Source organism: Oncorhynchus masou, chromosome 11, assembly GCF_036934945.1.
Source record: "Oncorhynchus masou masou isolate Uvic2021 chromosome 11, UVic_Omas_1.1, whole genome shotgun sequence".
Classification (NCBI taxonomy): Eukaryota; Metazoa; Chordata; class Actinopteri; order Salmoniformes; family Salmonidae; genus Oncorhynchus; species Oncorhynchus masou.
In genome coordinates, this window is record NC_088222.1 from 26,531,787 (window position 1) to 26,552,649 (window position 20,863).

The 20,863-nt window shown below is 44.3% G+C and overlaps 1 protein-coding gene across 7 annotated transcripts in view; it reads left to right on the forward strand.

The window, feature by feature from the left end:
- Positions 1-20,863, forward strand: part of LOC135548392 (neurofibromin) — a 72,244-nt gene that overhangs the window by 3,295 nt on the left and 48,086 nt on the right. For 6 of the 7 annotated variants that reach the window (XM_064977937.1, XM_064977942.1, XM_064977943.1 and 3 more), the window contains exons 2-12: positions 4,408-4,551; positions 4,650-4,733; positions 6,161-6,351; positions 7,341-7,447; positions 7,609-7,676; positions 9,807-9,882; positions 13,149-13,306; positions 13,387-13,560; positions 13,698-13,826; positions 16,200-16,274; positions 17,049-17,180. In XM_064977937.1, the coding sequence (XP_064834009.1) occupies positions 4,408-4,551; positions 4,650-4,733; positions 6,161-6,351; positions 7,341-7,447; positions 7,609-7,676; positions 9,807-9,882; positions 13,149-13,306; positions 13,387-13,560; positions 13,698-13,826; positions 16,200-16,274; positions 17,049-17,180 (1,338 nt within the window). The remainder of the gene's footprint in view (positions 1-4,407; positions 4,552-4,649; positions 4,734-6,160; positions 6,352-7,340; positions 7,448-7,608; positions 7,677-9,806; positions 9,883-13,148; positions 13,307-13,386; positions 13,561-13,697; positions 13,827-16,199; positions 16,275-17,048; positions 17,181-20,863) is intronic. The other variant, XM_064977938.1, reaches the window with a different exon arrangement.

Here is a 20,863-nt window from a genome sequence, read left to right on the forward strand (position 1 = left end):
CACCCTGGCCTTGATATTGAAGGGATGATGACATCATCCAATGACATCAGCAACCAATTAGTAAACAATGCCTACTCATAATTGTTTAAAATCACACAATGCTCACCGATATCATTGGAAACACTTATCTTCCTCCATCGTTTTACTACGAAACATAGAAACGCACCATTTTCACATGTGTTGAGGTGGTGCTGGAGACGATGAACATGAAGTAGACATTTTGTTTATATTCCTTTAACGTTCACAGACATAAGGTTCAGATTTGGTGACGTCCATATCTTCCACAAGTTTGGATAGCACATTACAGTAAAGAAAAGTGTATTCCAGTATATTGTGCTGAACTATACTCTACTTTACTGAACTGAACTCTACTGCACCGTTACCGGGTCCACTGCACCGTTACTTGTCCACTTCATGTGGACTAGTTCAATAACCAAAACAGATTTATTTCCAAACTCAAGGTGCCATCTCGACACCCCATTCTTTCTGCAGACACCTTTTGAATCTTAATTCGGAGTAGACATTTAAGAATTTTTGGTAAACGTGGTCGCATAAAAACCTGAGGGAGATTTTACCACAATTCCATTACCAAAATTTGCATCTGCACAGATCTTCCACTTTAATTTGTTTTTGTACATTTTTCAGTTTAAATTGTTCAAAGTCGTCCTTTTGCATAGATTTGTATGTTTTGTTAAACTTTTTAAATAAATGTTTTTTTTGTTTGGCATACATTTTAAAGTGAAAAAGCGGAGTCAAATGTAATTCTGTTACCTTGGAATTGCCCCTAGCCTACCTGATGCAGTATCAGTATGGGCTATGGTTGTACTGTAGTAGGCTTTACTTATATGCAAAGCAGTGACGTCATTGTGTCAGCCTTGCATGTGTTGCTTTTTTCATACAATTGATGTAATCAAATTTACTGGCCCAGTCTGTATGATTATGATCGGTAACGTTTGTAGTATAGGCCTAGATGTTATGCCTACATGATCAACCTATGGAATGGGAAATGCCATGTTTTATATGTAAAAATAAAAAGGCTAATGAATCCTATCAAATGAATACACTTTTGGGTCTGTTCATTGTTGCAAGAGGAAAGATGACTTGTGGCCATATTGCCATACACTGTGAACATGATTTGTTTACACGTGTATTTTCTATCAAATATCTCTTAAGTGTTAAGCAAGCCCATTTAAAGAAAAAAACATTTTCCCCCAATAGCTCAGTGGAGATTAGTAATTGTGGATGTTTAGACTACTGTGGCTTGTTTTGGGTAGGTGGTTAGGCCAGGGCTCACCAACCCTATTCCTGGGAGCTACTCTCATGTCGGTTTTCGCTCCAACCTCAGCTTATCAACCAGCTAATTATTAGAATCAGGTGCACTAGATCAGGGTTGGAGTGAAAACCTACAGGAAAGTAGCTCTCCAGGAACAGGGTTGGAGAGCCCTGGGTTAGGCCCTACTTACATTTTACATTTGAGTAATTTAGCAAAAGGTTTCCCAAACTCGGTCCTGTGGCCCCCCCTGGGTGCAAATAGTATCCCTGCGGAATGCTTTTGACACCTTGTAGAGTCCAGCCCTGACTAATTCAGGCTGTTCTGAGCGCAAAAGAGGGGATGGGTTTCTTAATGTTTTGTAGATTCAGTGTGTGTGTGTGAGGGACTGCATGTTTGCTGATGTGAGGAGAATGAGAGCAGGTGGTTCATGTGTTCATTAATCTTATGGCTTGTAGATTTGAAACTGTATCAGACCTCATGCTCCGATACCGCCTGCCCGAACGTAAGGGAGAGAACAGCTCGTGTGTGGGGTCTTTGGTGCTGTGTGCCTTCTTCAGGCACTGTTTTGAGTAGATATCCTGGATGGGTGGGAGTGTGGTCTCAGTGATGTACTGGGCTGTATTCACCACCACCTAGAAGGCCTTGCGGTTGTGGGCGGAGCAATTCCCGTACCAGGCTGTGATGCAACCAGTCAGGACAATCTCTCGATGGTGTAGCAGTAGTATTTGGAGAGGGGGGCGGGGCGGGACCCGGTTCATCTTATCAGTTCCATCTAAGGTGTTGGTAACCTCATCAGGGACATATTCATATAGTACATAACATGAGGAGGCTGGACCGTATGCAACAGGCCAGATGTCTAGGTTACTGAGACTGTATCACAACACTTAGTTTCTGTGATCCGCTATTATAGTTTTGAAAGTTTCAGTGGTAGCATAGTGATTAATAGTCAAATGTCCCGGCTCCCCAGTAACCTTTCTCCATCTTCAAGGGTTCAGACTATTCCAGGCCTGCCTGTCCCTTGTAGCAGAGATTCAGTTGAAGTTGTGCCCCCTTATCCGTTAGCTAACTGTTCTGGCTTGGCAGGCCAAGTGGCTGGGTGTGGCTCATTGCACTTTGATGAAGTTTTCATGGAGATTAGGCCTAATTTAAATCCACTTTTGACTGTTAAGCCTATTGATAGTGCCACTGAAATTTACTCATTAAAAAGGATTGTGTATGTTGGCTTCTGGTGGGATTGGGACTGCTTTTAGTCAGAATCAGCTTTGAGATTAGCAGCTCAACCTCTATTATAGGTTCGGCTATATCACCTTTCCTTGAGCTTGACCCATTGAGGTCAAAGCAGAGCATTCGAGATTATTACCCTACAAATAATCTAACCCTCACTAGAGTTCATTCAGACTATCCTTTTCAAAATCCAATGAAAGGTGGGCTACTTCCGCCGTGCCACATCCAAGGATATTGTAGTGTGTTTTTGAATAGGAATTGAATAGGATTCCATTTATTTCCCCCATTTGTGTAAACAACATTAAACCCTATAATTTATTCTAACAGTGTCTTAAACTAGTGCTTGAATGTATTGTGCTTGAGCTTGTGAAACCTTTTACCTTTTCATTGATGTGACGTTGATCCCTGATGCTGCTTTACAAGCCCTGAGAGAGAAGCTCAGCCACGTGAAGAAGAGCCATGCTTCTTTTAGATGGAATCTTGGATGTTAGCTCATATCTCCATGATTCACAACAATCCCAACCTCCATTTTTGTTTCTGTGCTCGCCTAAATGCTGTTTTTATGTTGGCACTCAGCAAAAACTGAATTACTTAGGCGTTTGTGTGTCTTCTGGCGGTACGTCAACAAGAAAAGTGTACTCCTCTCTCCCCTCTTTATGTGCAGTGCCTTGTTGGCTAGTGCCAAAGCACTCCTAAGGAAAGGGATTGACCTTAGAGGAATTGAAGACCGTGCCAGTGAAACAAAGTGGCCCTGTGTCTGTTTGCCTGGTCTGAATATGGATGTCAACCAGTGTATCTGCATGCAGGCTTCTCTGTGTGTGTTTACAGGGAAGATGCTCAAGTCTCAGGACTCTCATTTCCGTCCCCTCACACATACGCATGTCTCTAATCCAGGAGCAGCCCCTCCCTGGCCTGTGCTGGGGGTCAGGGTGTTGTAGGGGGAGGAACCTCTTCAGGACCTGTCGGATGGTTGGGACTGAGAGTGTGTCAACCTCAAAGATCGCCAAACCTTTATTTGTTTAGCTTATAAGAAGCCATAGGCTATACAATACTGTCAAGTTGGACTTCCTCTGCACTTTGCAGACTAAGTAAATGCATGGAGTATAGTCCATAGCGTGTGTCTGTGAGCCCAGCTCAGCACATCCACCCCTTGTGTGTGTAGGACTATATGCTCAGGGAGGGGCCACCCTCTAGGCTTCCCCAGTGCTCTACACTCCTCTCTATCCAATAAGTCTCTTCTGCTGTCCGGTCTGATGAGGGAGGGGAGCGTCTTGTCCTGCTAGCTCTATAATAGCCCATGCCTCTGTACTGCTGTCCCTCACCAAATGGGAAAATTCTTCCAAGAAGTGGGAGAGTCGGGTTGCTTTGAGTGTTTGTGTTTTTTAATGGTGTTTGGGTGTCACATGGAGCTGTGATTTGCTGTTATTAGGCTAGATGGAGCGGAGCCTAGGCAAGGCTGGGTCAGCCTGGGGCCTCAGACCAGCTGATGCACTGTCATCCTGTCTGAGCTGGAGTCGGAGGCAGAGGAGAGCCCAGCCAGCCAGGCTCTCTCAGACACATCCACTGAATGTAGTGTAGCCTACTATACAGTACATCCCCTGCTCAGGATGCAGAGGAGGCTTCACTAGAGGCAGACATGTTGGTCTCTCGAGAAAGAGACAGATCACTGCTCAAGGAGCGCTGCTAACCAAATGTATTGTTATTCAGTCATGCAGACCTAGAATAGGCTATCTCCTTGAAAACATAGTGATGGACTTATTGACAGGGAATGTATACAGAAGGCTATTCCTGTTCTCGATGCTCTTGACAGTATGTTAGGGTTATTTGTATTGGACACGAAGCAAAGTTACCAACTTAGATTCATGTAACAACACCAACAGCCTTACTCTGTCCCTTTTCCCCCTCTATAGCTTCCAGTCAAAGTAGGCCAACAGAACACTCACACCAAAGTCAGCACAGAGCACAACAAGGACTGTCTGATACACATCTCCAAGTACAAGTTCTCACTGGTCATCAGTGGCCTCACGAACATCCTGAAGAATGTGAACAACATGGTGAGTGTGTGTGCTGTATGTGCAAACAATGTCAGTTGAAGCCTATGGAGCCAGGTACAGTGTTGGAGATGTCTCAACCATGTCTCTCTCTCCCCTAGCGAATATTTGGGGAGGCTGCGGAGAAGAACCTGTATCTCTCTCAGCTCATCATCCTGGACACACTGGAGAAGTGCCTTGCTGGGGTGAGGATCATTCCCCATCAAAAACGGAAATGATGGATGCATGTCGCTTTTATATCTCTGACTCTCTTTCTCGCTCACTCTCCTTCGTTCTCCTTTCCTCCCTCTGTTTTTTCCCTGGTTTGTTTCCTTTCCTCCCTGCAAGCTCCTAATGCAGCGTTCTGGTTCTTATCAGCAGATCTTCATTACATATCAGCATAACACAATAGGATGTGGTGGGCTGTCTGTGGTCAAGATGTTTTGCCTCAGTGGGGACAGTGGCCTTTGCTCTGGACTGGATCTGAGCCCTCTCCCCTCCCCACACATGAACTGTGTGTTTGAGTCCTGTCTCTTTCTTTCAGTCTTGGGGAACTCTGTTAGTAGCCAGTAGTCCCCTGGCTCCCTTCTCTCCTCTCCTTAGTAAAGATGTGCTCACTGAAGATTGCTTTTCCAGCTGCTTGCTCATCTTGACTTTGCATTCTGAGCCTCCGATGGAATTGCCCCGAGTTTCCGGACATTTGTATTCATTTTTTTTACTACGAGCTTTTGGATGAAGGACAGCTGTTTGGTTCTTCAAGTCATCCTTTTTCTTGACATCTGAATATTTTTTTTTCTAACTATTTTTGCCTCGTTGATGCCCTCTTTCCGTAGCCCATGTCCCTGCAAGTTCATTTAAAATTGACATATTACACCCGTACTAGTAATCAGAAAGTCCTTCTCTTTTCAATTAAATATTTCACTTAATGATCCACCACTGTCCCCAAGTAGAGCCCTCTCTTTCCCAACTCCCCCAACAGTGTGCTGGTGTAATGACAGGTCCCAGGCCTGCAGTAGAGCGCTCTCTGTCCCCAGTCCCTCCACAGTGTACAGGAGTAATGACAGGTCCCAGGCCTGCAGTAGAGCGCTCTCTGTCCCCAGTCCCTCCACAGTGTGCTGGTGTAATGACAGGTCCCAGGCCTGCAGTAGAGCGCTCTCTGTCCCCAGTCCCTCCACAGTGTACAGGAGTAATGACAGGTCCCAGGCCTGCAGTGCAGCAGGTCCAAATCCAGCAGGAAGAATCATTAGTCTGGACAGCTCTGTTATCTCAGCTAGATTTACAGCATTGTTTCAAGGCTGTGAGAGACATCAGAATGCCCTGTATCTAAAATATGTGATGTGAAGTTGTAGCCTACCGATTGTGATATCTTCCCTATTGGTAAGGATGTTTTAGACCAAGTATGTTTTATATCTTGATGAATGAGAGGGAATGTGTGTCTTCAGGGATGCACGCCTGTGACGGGAGCCTGACTGGCCGTTCTCTCTGTGTGGCAGGGTTTTATTCTGGCCTATTCTCTCCTCTCTGGGCTAATCGGGCAGTGAGGACATTGAAAGGTTTTTCTCATGTTTGACCTCTAACCTTTCCTCTAATCCCTCCCTTCCTGGTCTCTCCTTCCTCCCCTCCCATCCCTCAGCAACCGAAGGACTGCATGCGTCTGGATGAGACTATGCTGGTGAAACAGCTGCTGCCAGAGATCTGTCATTTCATCCACACGTACCGCGAGGGCCACCAGCATGCCGCCGAGCTACGTAGCTCCGCCTCCGGGGTCCTCTTCTCCCTCAGCTGCAACAACTTCAACGCTGTGTTCAGCCGCATCTCCACCAGGTGACATTGATCATAAACACCCAGAACTCTAACCCTCAGCCCAAGCTGCTCTGAGAAGCGACAGGCCACAGTAGTAGACCTCAGGCTGTACGTAGAGGAAGGGTTACCTTTAAGTGTACACCAGTTCAGGCCCGTGGTCTTCAGTGAGAGCAAGGAGGAAAAAAGAAGCTGGAGCTATCATCTACCCCCGATAGATAGAGAAATAAATAGAGGGAGAAAGGAAGTCTGTCAGCAGCCTTCATAAAGAGTCTCTTTGTCTGTGTCTTGTGGAGTAATGTTCCACTGTGAAACCAACCCCCAGAAGGACCTGGACCTGCACAAGACATGGAGGCATACTCACGTGTGTGTGTGTGTGTGTGTGTGTACCTGTGTGTGTGTGTGTCAGACCTGAGTGGTTTGGAGTGGGGAGAAAACATCTGTAAATATTAACCACTTGGGTATATTAATTATTTGTTGAAGCTCAGAAAGCACATATTTTTTTCTTCCTTCTCCTTGCACTGGTGTACCAGTTGGTTCTGAGGCAGAAGAGAAGAGTGCTGCTCCACTCATCTGTCGGTTGCAGTCTGCACTTGTTAACCGAGCTGTGTTGTGGTTTTATTGGTACATGACTGGCAGGCCCAGACTGATGAAGTGGCTGGTTATTAAATCATGAGGACTGAGGAGTTGGTTATGTTATGTGATGTTAAAACCGGGAGAGAGAGTTAACCTCAGCCACTCCCCAGTGTCGCTTCTCGCTCTCTCTTTTTGTCCTCAGCTTTTACCTTGAAAGCATTGCCCATTCATCCAGACTAGCCTATTTGATGTCCTGTTATTACCGGTAGTCAGATGAGACCGAGACTTACCATTTGATTACTGTATCTATTATGATGCTCTACTGCTACTTCTCTACAATTTTGTAATGATGATGTGATTCTATTGAATATGAATATTCGAGGGGATTAAAATAACCATCTTTATTAAATATCCATCTTTGCGGTGTTTCCCCTCAGGTTGCAGGAGCTCACTTTGTGTTCGGAGGACACAGTGGATGTCCATGACATCGAGCTCATCCAGTACATTAATGTGGACTGTGCCAAGCTAAAGAAACTGCTACAAGGTATTTGCATATTCTTATCAGTCTCATTGCTTTATTTTGACCTACAGCCGTCCCATTTGAGGTTATCCGTTTGATAGAGCCGAAGATGTTCTGTTTCTTTTGAGTTGTGCACCGTTGTTGATGTTCAGTGTGGACTCACTATTGGTTGTCATCTCCTGCAGAGACGGTGTTTAAATTCAAAGCCCTCAAAAAGCCTGCCCAGCTAAGTGTCATCAACAGCTTAGAGAAGGTGAGTATCTCTCTCTGTCTGCCACTCTGTCTGCCACTCTGCCTCTCTCGCTGTTTCTCTCACGCATCTATCTACAGACTCACTTTCTCCACCTTGTGGTCTCTGGTCCTCATCTCCTGTTGCCCTGCTCTAGTGCAGTGTCTGTTGACTTTCTGTTGCCCTGCTCCTCCTGCTCTAGTGCAGTGTCTGTTGACTTTCTGTGGAGCTGCTCCTCCTTCTCTAGTGCAGTGTCTGTTGACTTTCTGTTGCCCTGCTCCTCCTGCTCTTGTGCAGTGTCTGTTGACTTTCTGTTGCCCTGCTCCTCCTGCTCTTGTGCAGTGTCTGTTGACTTTCTGTTACCCTGCTCCTCCTGCTCTAGTGCAGTGTCGACTTTCTGTGGAGCTGCTCCTCTTGCTCTAGTGTAGTGTCTGTTGACTTTCTGTTGCCTTGCTCCTCCTGCTCTAGTGCAGTGTCTGTTGAATTTCTGTGGAGCTGCTCCTCCTGCTCTAGTGCAGTGTCTGTTGACTTTCTGTGGCGCTGCTCCTCCTGCTCTTCTGCAGTGTCTGTTGACTTTCTGTTGCCCTGCTCCTCCTGCTCTAGTGCAGTGTCTGTTGAATTTCTGCTGCCCTGCTCCTCCTGCTCTAGTGCAGTGTCGACTTTCTGTGGAGCCGCTCCTCTTGCTCTAGTGTAGTGTCTGTTGACTTTCTGTGGAGCTGCTCCTCCTGCTCTAGTGTAGTGTCTGACTTTCTGTGGAGCTGCTCCTCCTGCTCTAGTGCAGTGTCTGACTTTCTGTTGCCCTGCTCCTCCTGCTCTAGTGCAGTGTCTGTTGACTTTCTGTTGCCCTGCTCCTCCTGCTCTAGTGCAGTGTCTGTTGACTTTCTGGAGCTGCTCCTCCTGCTCTAGTGCAGTGTCTGTTGACTTTGTGGAGCTGCTCCTCCTGCTCTAGTGCAGTGTCTGACTTTCTGTTGCCCTGCTCCTCCTGCTCTAGTGCAGTGTCTGTTGACTTTCTGTGGAGCTGCTCCTCCTGCTCTAGTGCAGTGTCTGTTGAATTTCTGTTGCCCTGCTCCTCCTGCTCTAGTGCAGTGTCTGTTGACTTTCTGTGGAGTCACTGCACTAGAGCAGGAGGAGCGACTCCACAGAAAGTCAACAGACACTGCACTAGAGCAGGAGGAGCAGGGCAACAGAAAGTCAACAGACACTGCACTAGAGCAGGAGGAGCGGCTCCACAGAAAGTCAACAGACACTGCACTAGAGCAGGAGGAGCGTCTGTTGACTTTCTGTGGAGCCGCTCCTCCTGCTCTAGTGCAGTGTCTGTTGACTTTCTGTTGCCCTGCTCCTCCTGCTCTAGTGCAGTGTCTGTTGACTTTCTGTGGAGCTGCTCCTCCTGCTCTAGTGCAGTGTTTGTTGAATTTCTGTTGCCCTGCTCCTCCTGCTCTAGTGCAGTGTCTGTTGACTTTCTGTGGAGCTGCTCCTCCTGCTCTAGTACAGTGTCTGTTGACTTTGTGGAACTGCTCCTCCTGCTCTAGTGCAGTGTCTGAATTTCTGTGGAGCTGCTCCTCCTGCTCTAGTGCAGTGTCTGACTTTCTGTTGCCCTGCTCCTCCTGCTCTAGTGCAGTGTCTGTTGACTTTCTGTGGAGCTGCTCCTCCTGCTCTAGTGCAGTGTCTGTTGACTTTCTGTGGAGCTGCTCCTCCTGCTCTAGTGCAGTGTCTATTGACTTTCTGTGGAGCTGCTCCTCCTGCTCTAGTGCAGTGTCTGTTGACTTTCTGGTGCCCTGCTCCTCCTGCTCTAGTGTAGTGTCTGTTGAATTTATGTGGAGCTGCTCCTCCTGCTCTAGTGCAGTGTCTGTTGAATTTCTGTTGCCCTGCTCCTCCTGCTCTAGTACAGTGTCTGTTGACTTTCTGTGGAGCCGCTCCTCCTGCTCTAGTACAGTGTCTGTTGACTTTCTGTGGAGCTGTTCAGGCATCTGGATACACTTCAGTTACACTAACCGTCTGTGGCTCGCCAGAAGCCCCGGTCTTGAAGCTTGACAATACAATCAGGACGGGAAATATTGTTGCAAGTTGGTGTGTTGTTGATAGTCTTCTTTGCGAGTAGAAGATGGGTACAGTGCTTCCCAGGCAGGTGGTGTGACCCCCCTTTCTCCCCCTCAGGCCTTCTGGAACTGGGTGGAGAACTACCCTGATGAGTTCACTATGCTGTACCAGAGGCCACAGACAGACATGGCTGGTGAGGATGCAGTTGCAGTTCTAATGTGATGAATCATACAGTACCTGTCAAAAGTTTGTACACCGACTTATTCTTTATTCTTTTCATATTTTCTACTAGAGGTCGACCGATTTTATGATTTTTCAACGTCGATACCGATTATTGGAGGACAAAAAAAAGACGATACCGATTAATCGGCCGATTTTTAAAATGTATTTGATATAATGACAATTACAACAATGCTGAATGAACACTTATTTTAACTTAATTTAATATATCAATAAAATAAATTTAGCCTCAAATAAATAATGAAACATGTTCAATTTGGTTTAAATAATGCAAAACAAAGTGTTGGGGAAGAAAGTAAAAGTGCAATATTTGCCATGTAAGAAAGCTAACGTTTAAGTTCCTTGCTCAGAACATGAGAACATATGAAAGCTGGTGGTTCCTTTTAACATGAGTCTTCAATATTCCCAGGTAAGAAGTTTAGGTTGTAGTTATTATAGGAATTATAGGACTATTTCTCTCTATACCATTTGTATTACATATACCTTTGACTATTAGATGTTCTTATAGGTACTTTAGTATTGCCAGTGTAACAGTATAGCTTCCGTCTCCCTCCTACCTGGGCTCGAACCAGGAACACAACGACAACAGCCACCCTCAAAGCAGTGTTACCCTTGCAGAGCAAGGGGAACAACTACTCCAAGTCACAGAGCAAGAGACGTTTGAAACGCTATTGGCACGCACCCCGCTAACTAGCTAGCCATTTCACATCACATCGTTACACCAGCCTAATCTCGGGTGTTGATAGGCTTGAAGTCATAAACAGCAGAGCTGCTGGCAAAACGCACAAAGTGCTGTTTGAATGAATGTTTATGAGCCTGCTGGTGCCTTCCATCGCTCAGTCAGACTGCTCTATCAAATCATAGACTTAATTATAACATCATAACACACAGACATGCAAGCCTTAGATCATTAACATGGTCGAATGAGGAAACTATCATCTCGAGAACAAGACGTTTATCCTTTCAGTGAAATACGGAACCGTTCCGTATTTTATCTAATGGGTGGCATCCATCAGTCTAAATATTCCTGTTACATTGCACAAACTTCAATGTTATGCCATAATTACGTACAATTTTGGCAAATTAGTTCGCAATGAGCCAGGCGGCCCAAACTGTTGCATATACCCTGACTCTGCATGCAGTGAATGCAAGAGAAGTGACACAATTTCACCTGTTTAATATTGCCTGCTAACCTGGATTTCTTTTAGCTAAATATGCAGGTTTAAAATATATACTTCTGTGTATTGATTTTAAGAAAGGCATTGGTGTTTATGGTTAGGTACACGTTGAAGCAACGACAGTCCTTTTTTTGCGAATGCGCACTGCATCGATTATATGCAATGCATGACACGCTAGATAAACTAGTAATATCATCAACCATGTGTAGTTATAACTAGTGATTATGATTGATTAAGTTTAATGCTAGCTAGCAACTTACCTTGGCTTTTTACTGCATTCGCGTAACAGGCGGGCTCCTCCTGAGGCAGGTGGTTAGAGCGTTGGACTAGTTAACCGTAAGGATGCAAGATTGAATCCCTAAGCTGACAAGGTTAAAATCTGTCGTTCTGGCCCTGAACAAGGCAGTTAACCCACCGTTCCTAGTCCGTCATTGAAAATAAGAATGTGTTCTTAACTGACTTGGCTAGTTAAATAAAGATTAAATTAAGTTTTTTTTTTTATTAAAAAAATCGGCAAAATTGTCGTCCAAAATTACTGATTTCCAATTGTTATGAAAACTTGAGATCGGCCCTAATTAATCTGCCATTCTGATTAAACGTTCAACCTCTATTTTCTACATTGTAGAATAATAGTTAAGAGATCAAAACTATGAAATAACAAAAAAAGTGTTAAACAAATCTAAATATATTTTGACTGCTTTGCACACTCTTATTCTCTCAACCAGCGTCACTTGGAATGCTTTTCCAACAGTCTTGAAGGAGTTCCCACATATGCTGAGCACTTGTTGGTTGCTTTTCCTTCACTCTGCTGTCCAAATCGACCCAAACCATCTCAAATGGGCTGAGGTAGGGTGATTGTGGAGGCCAGGTCATCTGATGCAGCACTCCATCACTCTCCTTCTTGGTCAAATAGCCCTTACACAGCCTGGAGGTGTGTTGGGTCAATGTCCTGTTGAAAAACAAATGATAGTCCCACTAAGCGCAAACCAGATTGGATGGCGCATCGCTGCAGAATGCTATGTTAGCCATGCTGGTTAAGTGTGCCTTGAATTCTAAGTAAATCACAACAGTTTCACCAGCAAAGCACCATCACACCACCTCCTCCATGCTTCACAGTGGGAACCACACATGCAGAGATCATCTGTTCACCTACTCTGCGTCTCAAAAAGACACGGCGGTTGGAACCAAAAATCTTACATTTGGACTCATCAGACCAAAGGACAGATTTCCACCAGTCTAATGTCCCTTGCTGGTGTTTCTTGGCCCAAGCTAGTCTTCTTATTGGTATCCTTTAGTAAGTGGTTCCTTTGCAGAAATTCGACCATTAATGCCTGATTGACGCAGTCTCCTCTGAACAGTTGATGTTGAGATGTGTCTGTTACTTGAACTCTGTGAAGCATTTCTTTTTTGGCTGTAATTTCTGAGGCTGGTTAACTCTAATGAACTTATCCTCTGCAGCAGAGGTAACTCGGGGTCTTCCTGTTGTGGTCCTCATGAGAGACAGTTTCATCAAAGCGTTTGATGGTTCTATCCATAATATGGATTTGGTATTTTACCAAATAGGGCTATCTTTTGTATACCACCCCTACCTTGTCACAACACAACTGATTGTCTCAAACGCATTAAGAAGGAAAGAAATTCCTCAAATTCACTTTTAACAAGGCATAACTGTTAATTATAATGCATTCCAGGTGACTACCTCATGAAGCTGGTTGAGAGAATGCCAAGGAGTGTGCAAAGCTGTCATCAAAGCAAAGGATGGCTACTTATTTCATAGTTTTGATGTCTTCACTATTATTCTACAATGTTTAAAATAGTAAAAATAAAGAAAAACCCTTTAATGAGTAGGTGTGTCCAAACTTTTGACTGGTACTGTATGTCTGTTATTGACTGCTGTTGCTTGGTTGTGTCTCTCCCAGACTGTGTGTTATTGACTGTGTTGTTGCTTGGTTGTGTCTCTCCCAGACTGTGTGTTATTGACTGTTGTTGCTTGGTTGTGTCTCTCCCTGACTGTGTTGTTGCCTGGCCTGGTCTCTCCCAGACTGTGCAGAGAAGCTGTTTGACCTGGTGGACAGTTTTGCTGAGAGTGCCAAGAGGAAGGCAGCCGTGTGGCCACTGCAGATCATCCTCCTCATCCTCTGTCCCGACATCACACAGGACATCTCCAGAGAGACTGTAGAGGACACCAAGGTCAACAAGGTCAGACACAACCCACCCACGGGGCAGGGCACACACACTAGGGTTCTAATCAGTACACTACTCTTCTCTGTCCCTAACAGAAACTGTTCCTGGAGAACCTGAGGAAGGCCCTGGCCGGCCATGGGGGCAGTAAACAGCTGACTGAGAGTGCTGCCATCGCCTGTGTCAAACTCTGCAAGGCCTCCACCTACATCAACTGGGAGGACCACTCTGTCATCTTTCTCCTGGTGCAGTCCATCGTAGTGGACCTTAAGGTGAGCATCAGCCACAGATTGTCCTCTGATCATCAGTGTTATGGGAAGGTATTATAAACATAGTATCCAGTATTAGTCACCAGTGGTAACCAGTCACAGCTGATGCTATGGACTTTGTTTCTCCCTTTTCCTGTCAGGCCCTGCTCTTCAACCCAGCCAAGCCTTTCTCCAGAGGGGCGGGAAGCCAGAACGCAGACGTGGACCTCATGATCGACTGCTTTGTCTCTTGTTTCCGCATCAATCCCCACAACAACCAGCATTTTAAGGTATTTATTTTAAGGATCCCTGCAGCTACTGTTCCTGGGATCCAGCAACATTAAGTCAGTTATATATACAGTTTAAAATATTACATGACATTACATTTCATAACACTTACCCAAATATTGAGTGTGTTCCTTCAGGCCGCTACTCCACTATCACATATATACAATACAACATCCATGTGTATGTACATGTCTTATCATGTGTGTCTGTGCCTGTGTGTGTGTATCTTCACAATCCCTGCTGTTCCATGCGGTGTATTTGTATCTGCTTGCATCAGTTACCTGATGTGAAATAGAGTTCCATGTAGTCATGGCTCTGTGTCATACTGTGTGCCTTCCATTGTCTGTTCTTGGCTTGGGGACTGTGAAGAGACCTTTGGTGGCATGTCTTGTGGGGTATGCATGGGTGTCCATGCTGTGTGCTAGTAGTTTGAACAGACAGCTCAATGCATTCAGCATGTCAAAACTTCTTTGAAAAACAAGTAGTGATTATGTCAATCTCTCCTCCACTTTGAGCCATGAGAGATTGACATGCATATTATTAATATTAGCTCTCCGTGTACATTTAAGGGCCAGCCGTGCTGCCCTTTTCTGAGCCAATTAAAATTTTCCAAGGTTCCTCTTTGTGGCACCTGACCACACGACTGAACCGTAGTCCAGATGTGACAAAGCGAGAGCCTTTAGGACCTGCCTTGTTGATAGTGTTGTTAAAAAGACAGCAGTGCTTTATTATGGATGGACTTCTCCCCCATCTTAGCTACTGTTGTATCAACATGTTTTTACCATGACAGTTTACAATCCAGGGTTACTCCAAGCAATTTAGTCACCTCAATGTCCACATTATTCATTACAATATTCAATTGAGGTTTAGGGTTTAGTGAATGATTTGTCACAAATTACAATGCTTTTAGTTTTTGAAATATTTAGGACTAGCTTATTCCTTGCCACCCATTCTGAAACTGACTGCAGCTCTTTGTTAAGCAGTGATTTCACGTGCTGTAGAAATGATGTGTATAGTGTTGAGTCCTCATACATAGCTTTACTCAATGGCATGTCATTAGTAAAGATTGAAATAAGTAAGGGGCCTTGACAGCTGCCCAGGGGAATTCCTGATTTTACCCGGATTATGTTGGAGAGGCTTCCATTAAAGAACACCCTCTGTGTTCTGTTAGACGGGTAACTCTTTCCAGGCTCTGTCGCAACCGGGAGACCCATGAGGCGGCGCACAATTGGCCCAGCGTTGTCCAGGGTTAGGGGAGGGTTTGGCCGGCAGAGATGTCCTTGTCCCATCATGCTCTAGCGACTCCTGTGGCGGGCCTGGTGCATGCACGCTGACATGATCGCCAGGTGTACGGTGTTTTCTCAGACACATTGGTGTGGCTGGCTTCCGGGTTAAGCGGGCATTGTTTCAAGAAGCAGTGCGGCTTGGTTAGGTCGTGTTTTGGAGGACGCATGGCTCTCGACCATCGCCTCACCCAAGTCCGTATGGGAGTTGCAGCGATGAGACAAGACTGTAACTACCAATTGGATATCATGAAAAAGGGGTAAAAAATATATATATTGGGACAGGTAACTCTTTATCCACAATATAACACAGGGTGTAAAGCCATAACACATTTTTCCATCAGCAGACTATGATCGATAATGTCAAAAGCCGCACTGAGGTCTAACAAAACAGCTCCCACAATCTTTTTATCATCAATTTCTCTCAGCCAATCAATTATCAGTCATTTGTGTAAGTGCCGTGCTTGTTGAATGTCCTTCCCTATAAGCGTGCTTACAGTAAAATAGCATTGTATCTGGCCAAACACAATTTTTTCCAAAAGTTCACTCAGGTTTGAGCGAGTAAAGGGGGGCTTTGCTATTCTTGGGTAACATAATTACTTTTGCTTTCCTCCAGGCACACTCTAGGCTTAGATTGAAGCTATGGCAAATAGAGGAGGGCCAATACCGTCCGTTATTATCCTCAGTCATTTTCCATCCAAGTTGTCAGACCCCGGTGGCTTATTGTTGAAAGACAATAATAGTTTTTTCACTTCTTCCTCACTCACTTTACGGAATTAAAAATTACAATGCTTGATTTTCATAACTTCATCAGTGTTACTTGGATGTGTGATGTCGCGTTTGTTGCTGGCATGCCATGCCTAAGTTTGCTAATCTTGCCAATGGAAAAATTATTCAAGTAATTGGCAATATCAGTTGGTTTTGTGATGAATGAGCCATCTGATTCAATGAATGATGGAGCTGAATTTGAGTATAGTATTTCATAGAAAGGGTTGTTGATGCACACTTTTTAACCACATACTGGTATGTTGAAGTTAGGACTCTGTGATCCCTGGTTAATCTCTCTCTCTTTATTTTTCTCCTCCATTTCAGGTCTGCCTGGCGTCATCCTCCCCTCCCACCTTCCACTTCGTCCTGGTCAACTCCCTACACAGAATCATCACCAATGTAAGTGTGTGTTGTCATGGCCCAACATAGGGTTAAGGGATCAATCAACACACCAAATGCCAATGTCCAGTGCCACTATTCAAAGTATATAAAGTGACCAATGCTGTGGGCACACAGTGCATGTCTAGAATGACCAGTGTTAACCTTATCTGTGGTGACTTTGTGTAGATGATGTCACTACTGTATACACTGGGCTGGCTCTATTACCCAGCCATTAGATCGACTACCATCTCACTCTGGATGAGCCATGCAGGGAGAGGAAGTGCTGCAGACACTCATGTGGTTTGTGTGTGTGTGTGTGTTTGTGTGTTTCAATAGGAAGTGCCTGAGGGAAGATCTCATACAGAGACCCTTTTATTAGCTCCCCATGTGCCTAGGAGACTGTGTGTGAGGGAGTGAGAGTATAACTGGTCTCTCTCTCACCCCCCTCACGCAAAGCACTTCCTGTCTGTGAGCAGAAGTCAGAGGCTGCTTTTGTTCCTGCGTGTCTCTGTCTGTCTGGGTTGGTGGGTGGGTCTCCCCTCCAGGCAAACTGGAGAAGTCCCATCTCTCCACCCTAACAAATCCTACTGGGCTGAAGGCCCCATGCCATTTTCTGAATGAGTTTCGATTGGGATAAGACTCAACACCCACTTACTATTTAACCTACAGGCCCTTGTATTATCCAAGTCTCTTTACAGGATTAAGTTTCTGTTTCAAATGTTTTATAATGAAGCCTACAGTAGATTTGTTTAGAGGATTGAGTTTAACCCTCTGTCCATTCTTTTGCTGCAGTCTCCATTGGACTGGTGGCCTAAGATTGATGCGGTGTACTGCTACTCAGGGGAGCTGAGGATCATGGTTTCTGAGACGCTGGGCCACGTGATGAGGGGCTGCAGTACGCACGCTCCCCTCCGCATGACTCCGGTAAGACACACACACACAACAAAACACACACTCTTGGAAACAAAAACATACTCAACAAACCCAAATATTAGCAGTGTGCATGATTCTTTTTTAAATGAATGGGCCATGTTGGGATGAGATGTTATTCAATGCCAGACTGCAGCGTCTGTGTGGTTTTACTGTGGAGAGCAGGAGCTTCACAGCAATGGGAGTAGCAATCCCCCCCCCCAGACAATTTCTTTTTTCTCCAAATACAAACTTATACATACAAACAACAAGTTACAGACGCACTCAAACAACGACTACATCTCCTCTGCCCAGACCTGTATGCTCACACCCCCATCTTTAGTGCATTATTGTTTTATTGTTTGCCACTTGGCATTAAATTGTACCAATTTGTTTTTTGTGGTCACCCATGCTATTTTAATAATATATCATTCAATTTTTTCATTATGTACATGATGGCGGATTGATTGATTTCCAAGTTTAGTATATGTTTTTTTCAAGATGAGTGATGAGTCGTCCAGCTCATTGGGTATCTCACTACACCACTATATGCAATGTCAAGAAATATGCGGACAGATAGATTAAAAGAAAGTTTACATTGCAATACTTCTGACAGCCAACTTTCTTGCTCCGTTCATACATTTTGGACTTCATAGCATTCCCAGAAAGCTAGTAGTTTTACACTTAAGACATGACTCTGCTGTTGTGCTGTAGACTGAGTTTTCTCTCTTGTATAATAAATTGTAAACATTTAGTTTATACAGGATTAAACATTCGTTAAGTGTAATTTTGTTACTTTTGCGCCAACTTTCCCTCCATCTTTTGCTAACATCATTTGGTTCCAATCTTGGTTCCAATAGTTTTTTTTATTTTTTATAACTCAAATAAGATTCATTCAAGGTTGCTCTGATGTTTAGAAAATATTTATATTCGAAACTTTTTGATACACTACATGACCAAAAGTATGTGAACACCTGCTTGTCGAACATCTCATTCCAAAATCCTGGGTATTAATATGGAGTTGGTCCCCCCTTTGCTGCTATAACAGCCTCCACTCACTAGATGTTGGAACATCGCTGCGGGGACTCCAGTCAGCCACAAGAGCATTAGTGAGGTCAGGCACTGATGTTGGGCGGTTAGGCCTGGCTTGCATTCGGCATTCCAATTCATCCCAAAGGTGTTCGATGGGGTTGAGGACAGGGTTCTGTGCAGGCCAGTCAAGTTCTTCCACATTGATCTCAACAAACCATTTCCGTATAGACTTCAATTTGTCCATGGGGGAATTGTTATGCAGAAACAGGAAAGCGCCTTCCGCAAACTGTTGCCACAAAGTTGGAAGCATAGAATCGTCTAGAACAGTGGTTCCCACATTTTTTATAGTCCTGTACCCCTTCAAACATTCAACCTCCAGCTGCGTACCCCCTCTAGCATCAGGGTCATCGCACTCTCAACTGTAGTTTTTTGTCATCATTGTAAGCCTGCCACACACACACACACACACACACACACACACACACACCATACGATACATTTATTAAACATAAGAATAAGTGTGAGTTTTTGTCACAACCTGGCTCGTGGGAAGTGACAAAGAGCTCTTATAGGACCAGGGCACAAATAATATGATAATCAATAATTTTGCTCTTTATTTAGGTATCTTACATATAAAACTTTATTTGTCCATTGTGAATAACTCTCCAGAAGGGTGTGCTTGAAAGGATGCACATATCTCTGCAATGTTGGGTTATATTGGAGAGCGTCTCAGTCTTAAATTATTTTACACACACAGTCTGTGCCTGTATTTAGTTTTCATGCAAGTGAGGGCAGAGAATCCACACATACTGTAGGTATGTGGTTGCAAAGTGCATCAGTGTCTTAACAGCGCGATTTGCCAAGGCAAGAAACTCTGAGCGTAGCCCAATCCAGAAATCTGGCAGTGGCTTCTGATTAAATTACATTTTCACAGAACCGCTTGTTGCAATTTCGATGAGGCTCTCTTGTTCATATATCGGTAAGTGGACTGGAAGCAGGGGATGAAAGGGATAACGAATCCAGTTGTTTGTTTCATCAGTTTCGGGAAGGTACCTGCGTAATTGCGCACCCAACTCACTCCGGTGCTTTGCTGTATCACATTTGACATTGTCTGCAAGCTTGAGTTCATTTCTACACAAAAAAATCATACAATGATGGAAAAACCTGTGTGTTGTCCAACTTCTTAATCAGCCTCAATTTTGTCCCGCATATTGAATATAAATGGACTATTTGAAAATGTGAATACATTTTTATTTGGCGTACCCCTGACAGCATTGCGGGTACCTCCATACCCAGTTTGGGAATTCCTGGTCTAGAATGTCACTGTATGCTGTAGCATTAAGATTCCCCTTCACTAGAAGTAAGAAGCCTAGCCTGAACCATGAAAAACAGCCCCAGACCATTATTCCTCCTCCATCAAACTTTACAGTTGGCTTTATACATTGGGGCAGGTAGCGTTCTCCTGGCATCCGCCAAACCTAGATTCGTCCGTCAGACTGCCAGATGGTGAAGTGTGATTCATCACTGCAGTCGACGAATGGCATTGCGCATGGTGATCTTCGGCTTGTGTGCTGCTGCTTGGGTATGGAAACCCATTTCAGTTCTTGTGCTGACGTTGCATCCAGAAGCAGTTTGGAACTCAGTAATGAGTGTTGCAACCAAGGACAGATGATTTATAAACGTTACATGCTTCAACACTCTGTGTTCCCATTCTGAATTTGTGTGGCCTACCACTTCGCGGCTGAGCCGTTGTTGCTTTTAAACGTTTCCCCTTCACAATAGCAGCACTTACAGTTGACTTGGGCAGCTCTAGCAGGCCAGAAATTTGACGAACTGACTTGTTGGAAAGGTGCCATTGTATGACGGTGCCACATTGAAAGTCACTGAGCTTTTCATTACGGGCCATTATACTGCCAATGTTTGTCTATGGAGATTGTATGGCTGTGTGCTCGATTTTTAGCTGAAATAGCTGAATCCACTCATTTGAAAGGATGTCCACATACTTTTGGCCATATAATGTATATGTCGCAAGTAAAAGCCTTGTGTTGGGAGTTCATACAATACCATGTCTGGAAGGTTAAAACCACCCTCGGACTTAGATGATGAAAAACGTTCCTTTTTATTCTATGAATTTTATTTGCCCACGTTCAGTCTTATTACTGAGTATACTTTTTTAAAGAATGTCTTTGGTGGGGTAGGTGGTATTACAGAAAATAAATAGAAGACCTTTGAGCCATGCCATTCTTATTTATGGAATGCATTTCAATTAACAGGTGTGCCTTGTTAAAGCCATTTGTGGAATTTCTTTCCTTCTTAATGTGTTTGAGCCAATCAGTTGTGTTGTGACAAGGAAGGGGTGGTATAAAGATGATAGCCCTTATTTAGTAAAATACCAAATCCATATTATGGCAAGAACGGCTCAAATATTAATAATTACAGTCCATCATTACTTTAAGACATGTAGGTCAGTCAATCTGGAAAATTTCAAGAACTTTCAAGAACAAGTTTCTTCAAGTGCTGTCTCAAAAACCATCAAGCACTATGATGAAACTGGCTCTCATGAGGACTGCCACAGGAAACAAAGAACCAGAGTTACCTCTGCTGCAGAGGATAAGTTCATTAGAGTTAACAACACCTCAGATTGCAGCCCAATTAAATGCTTCAGA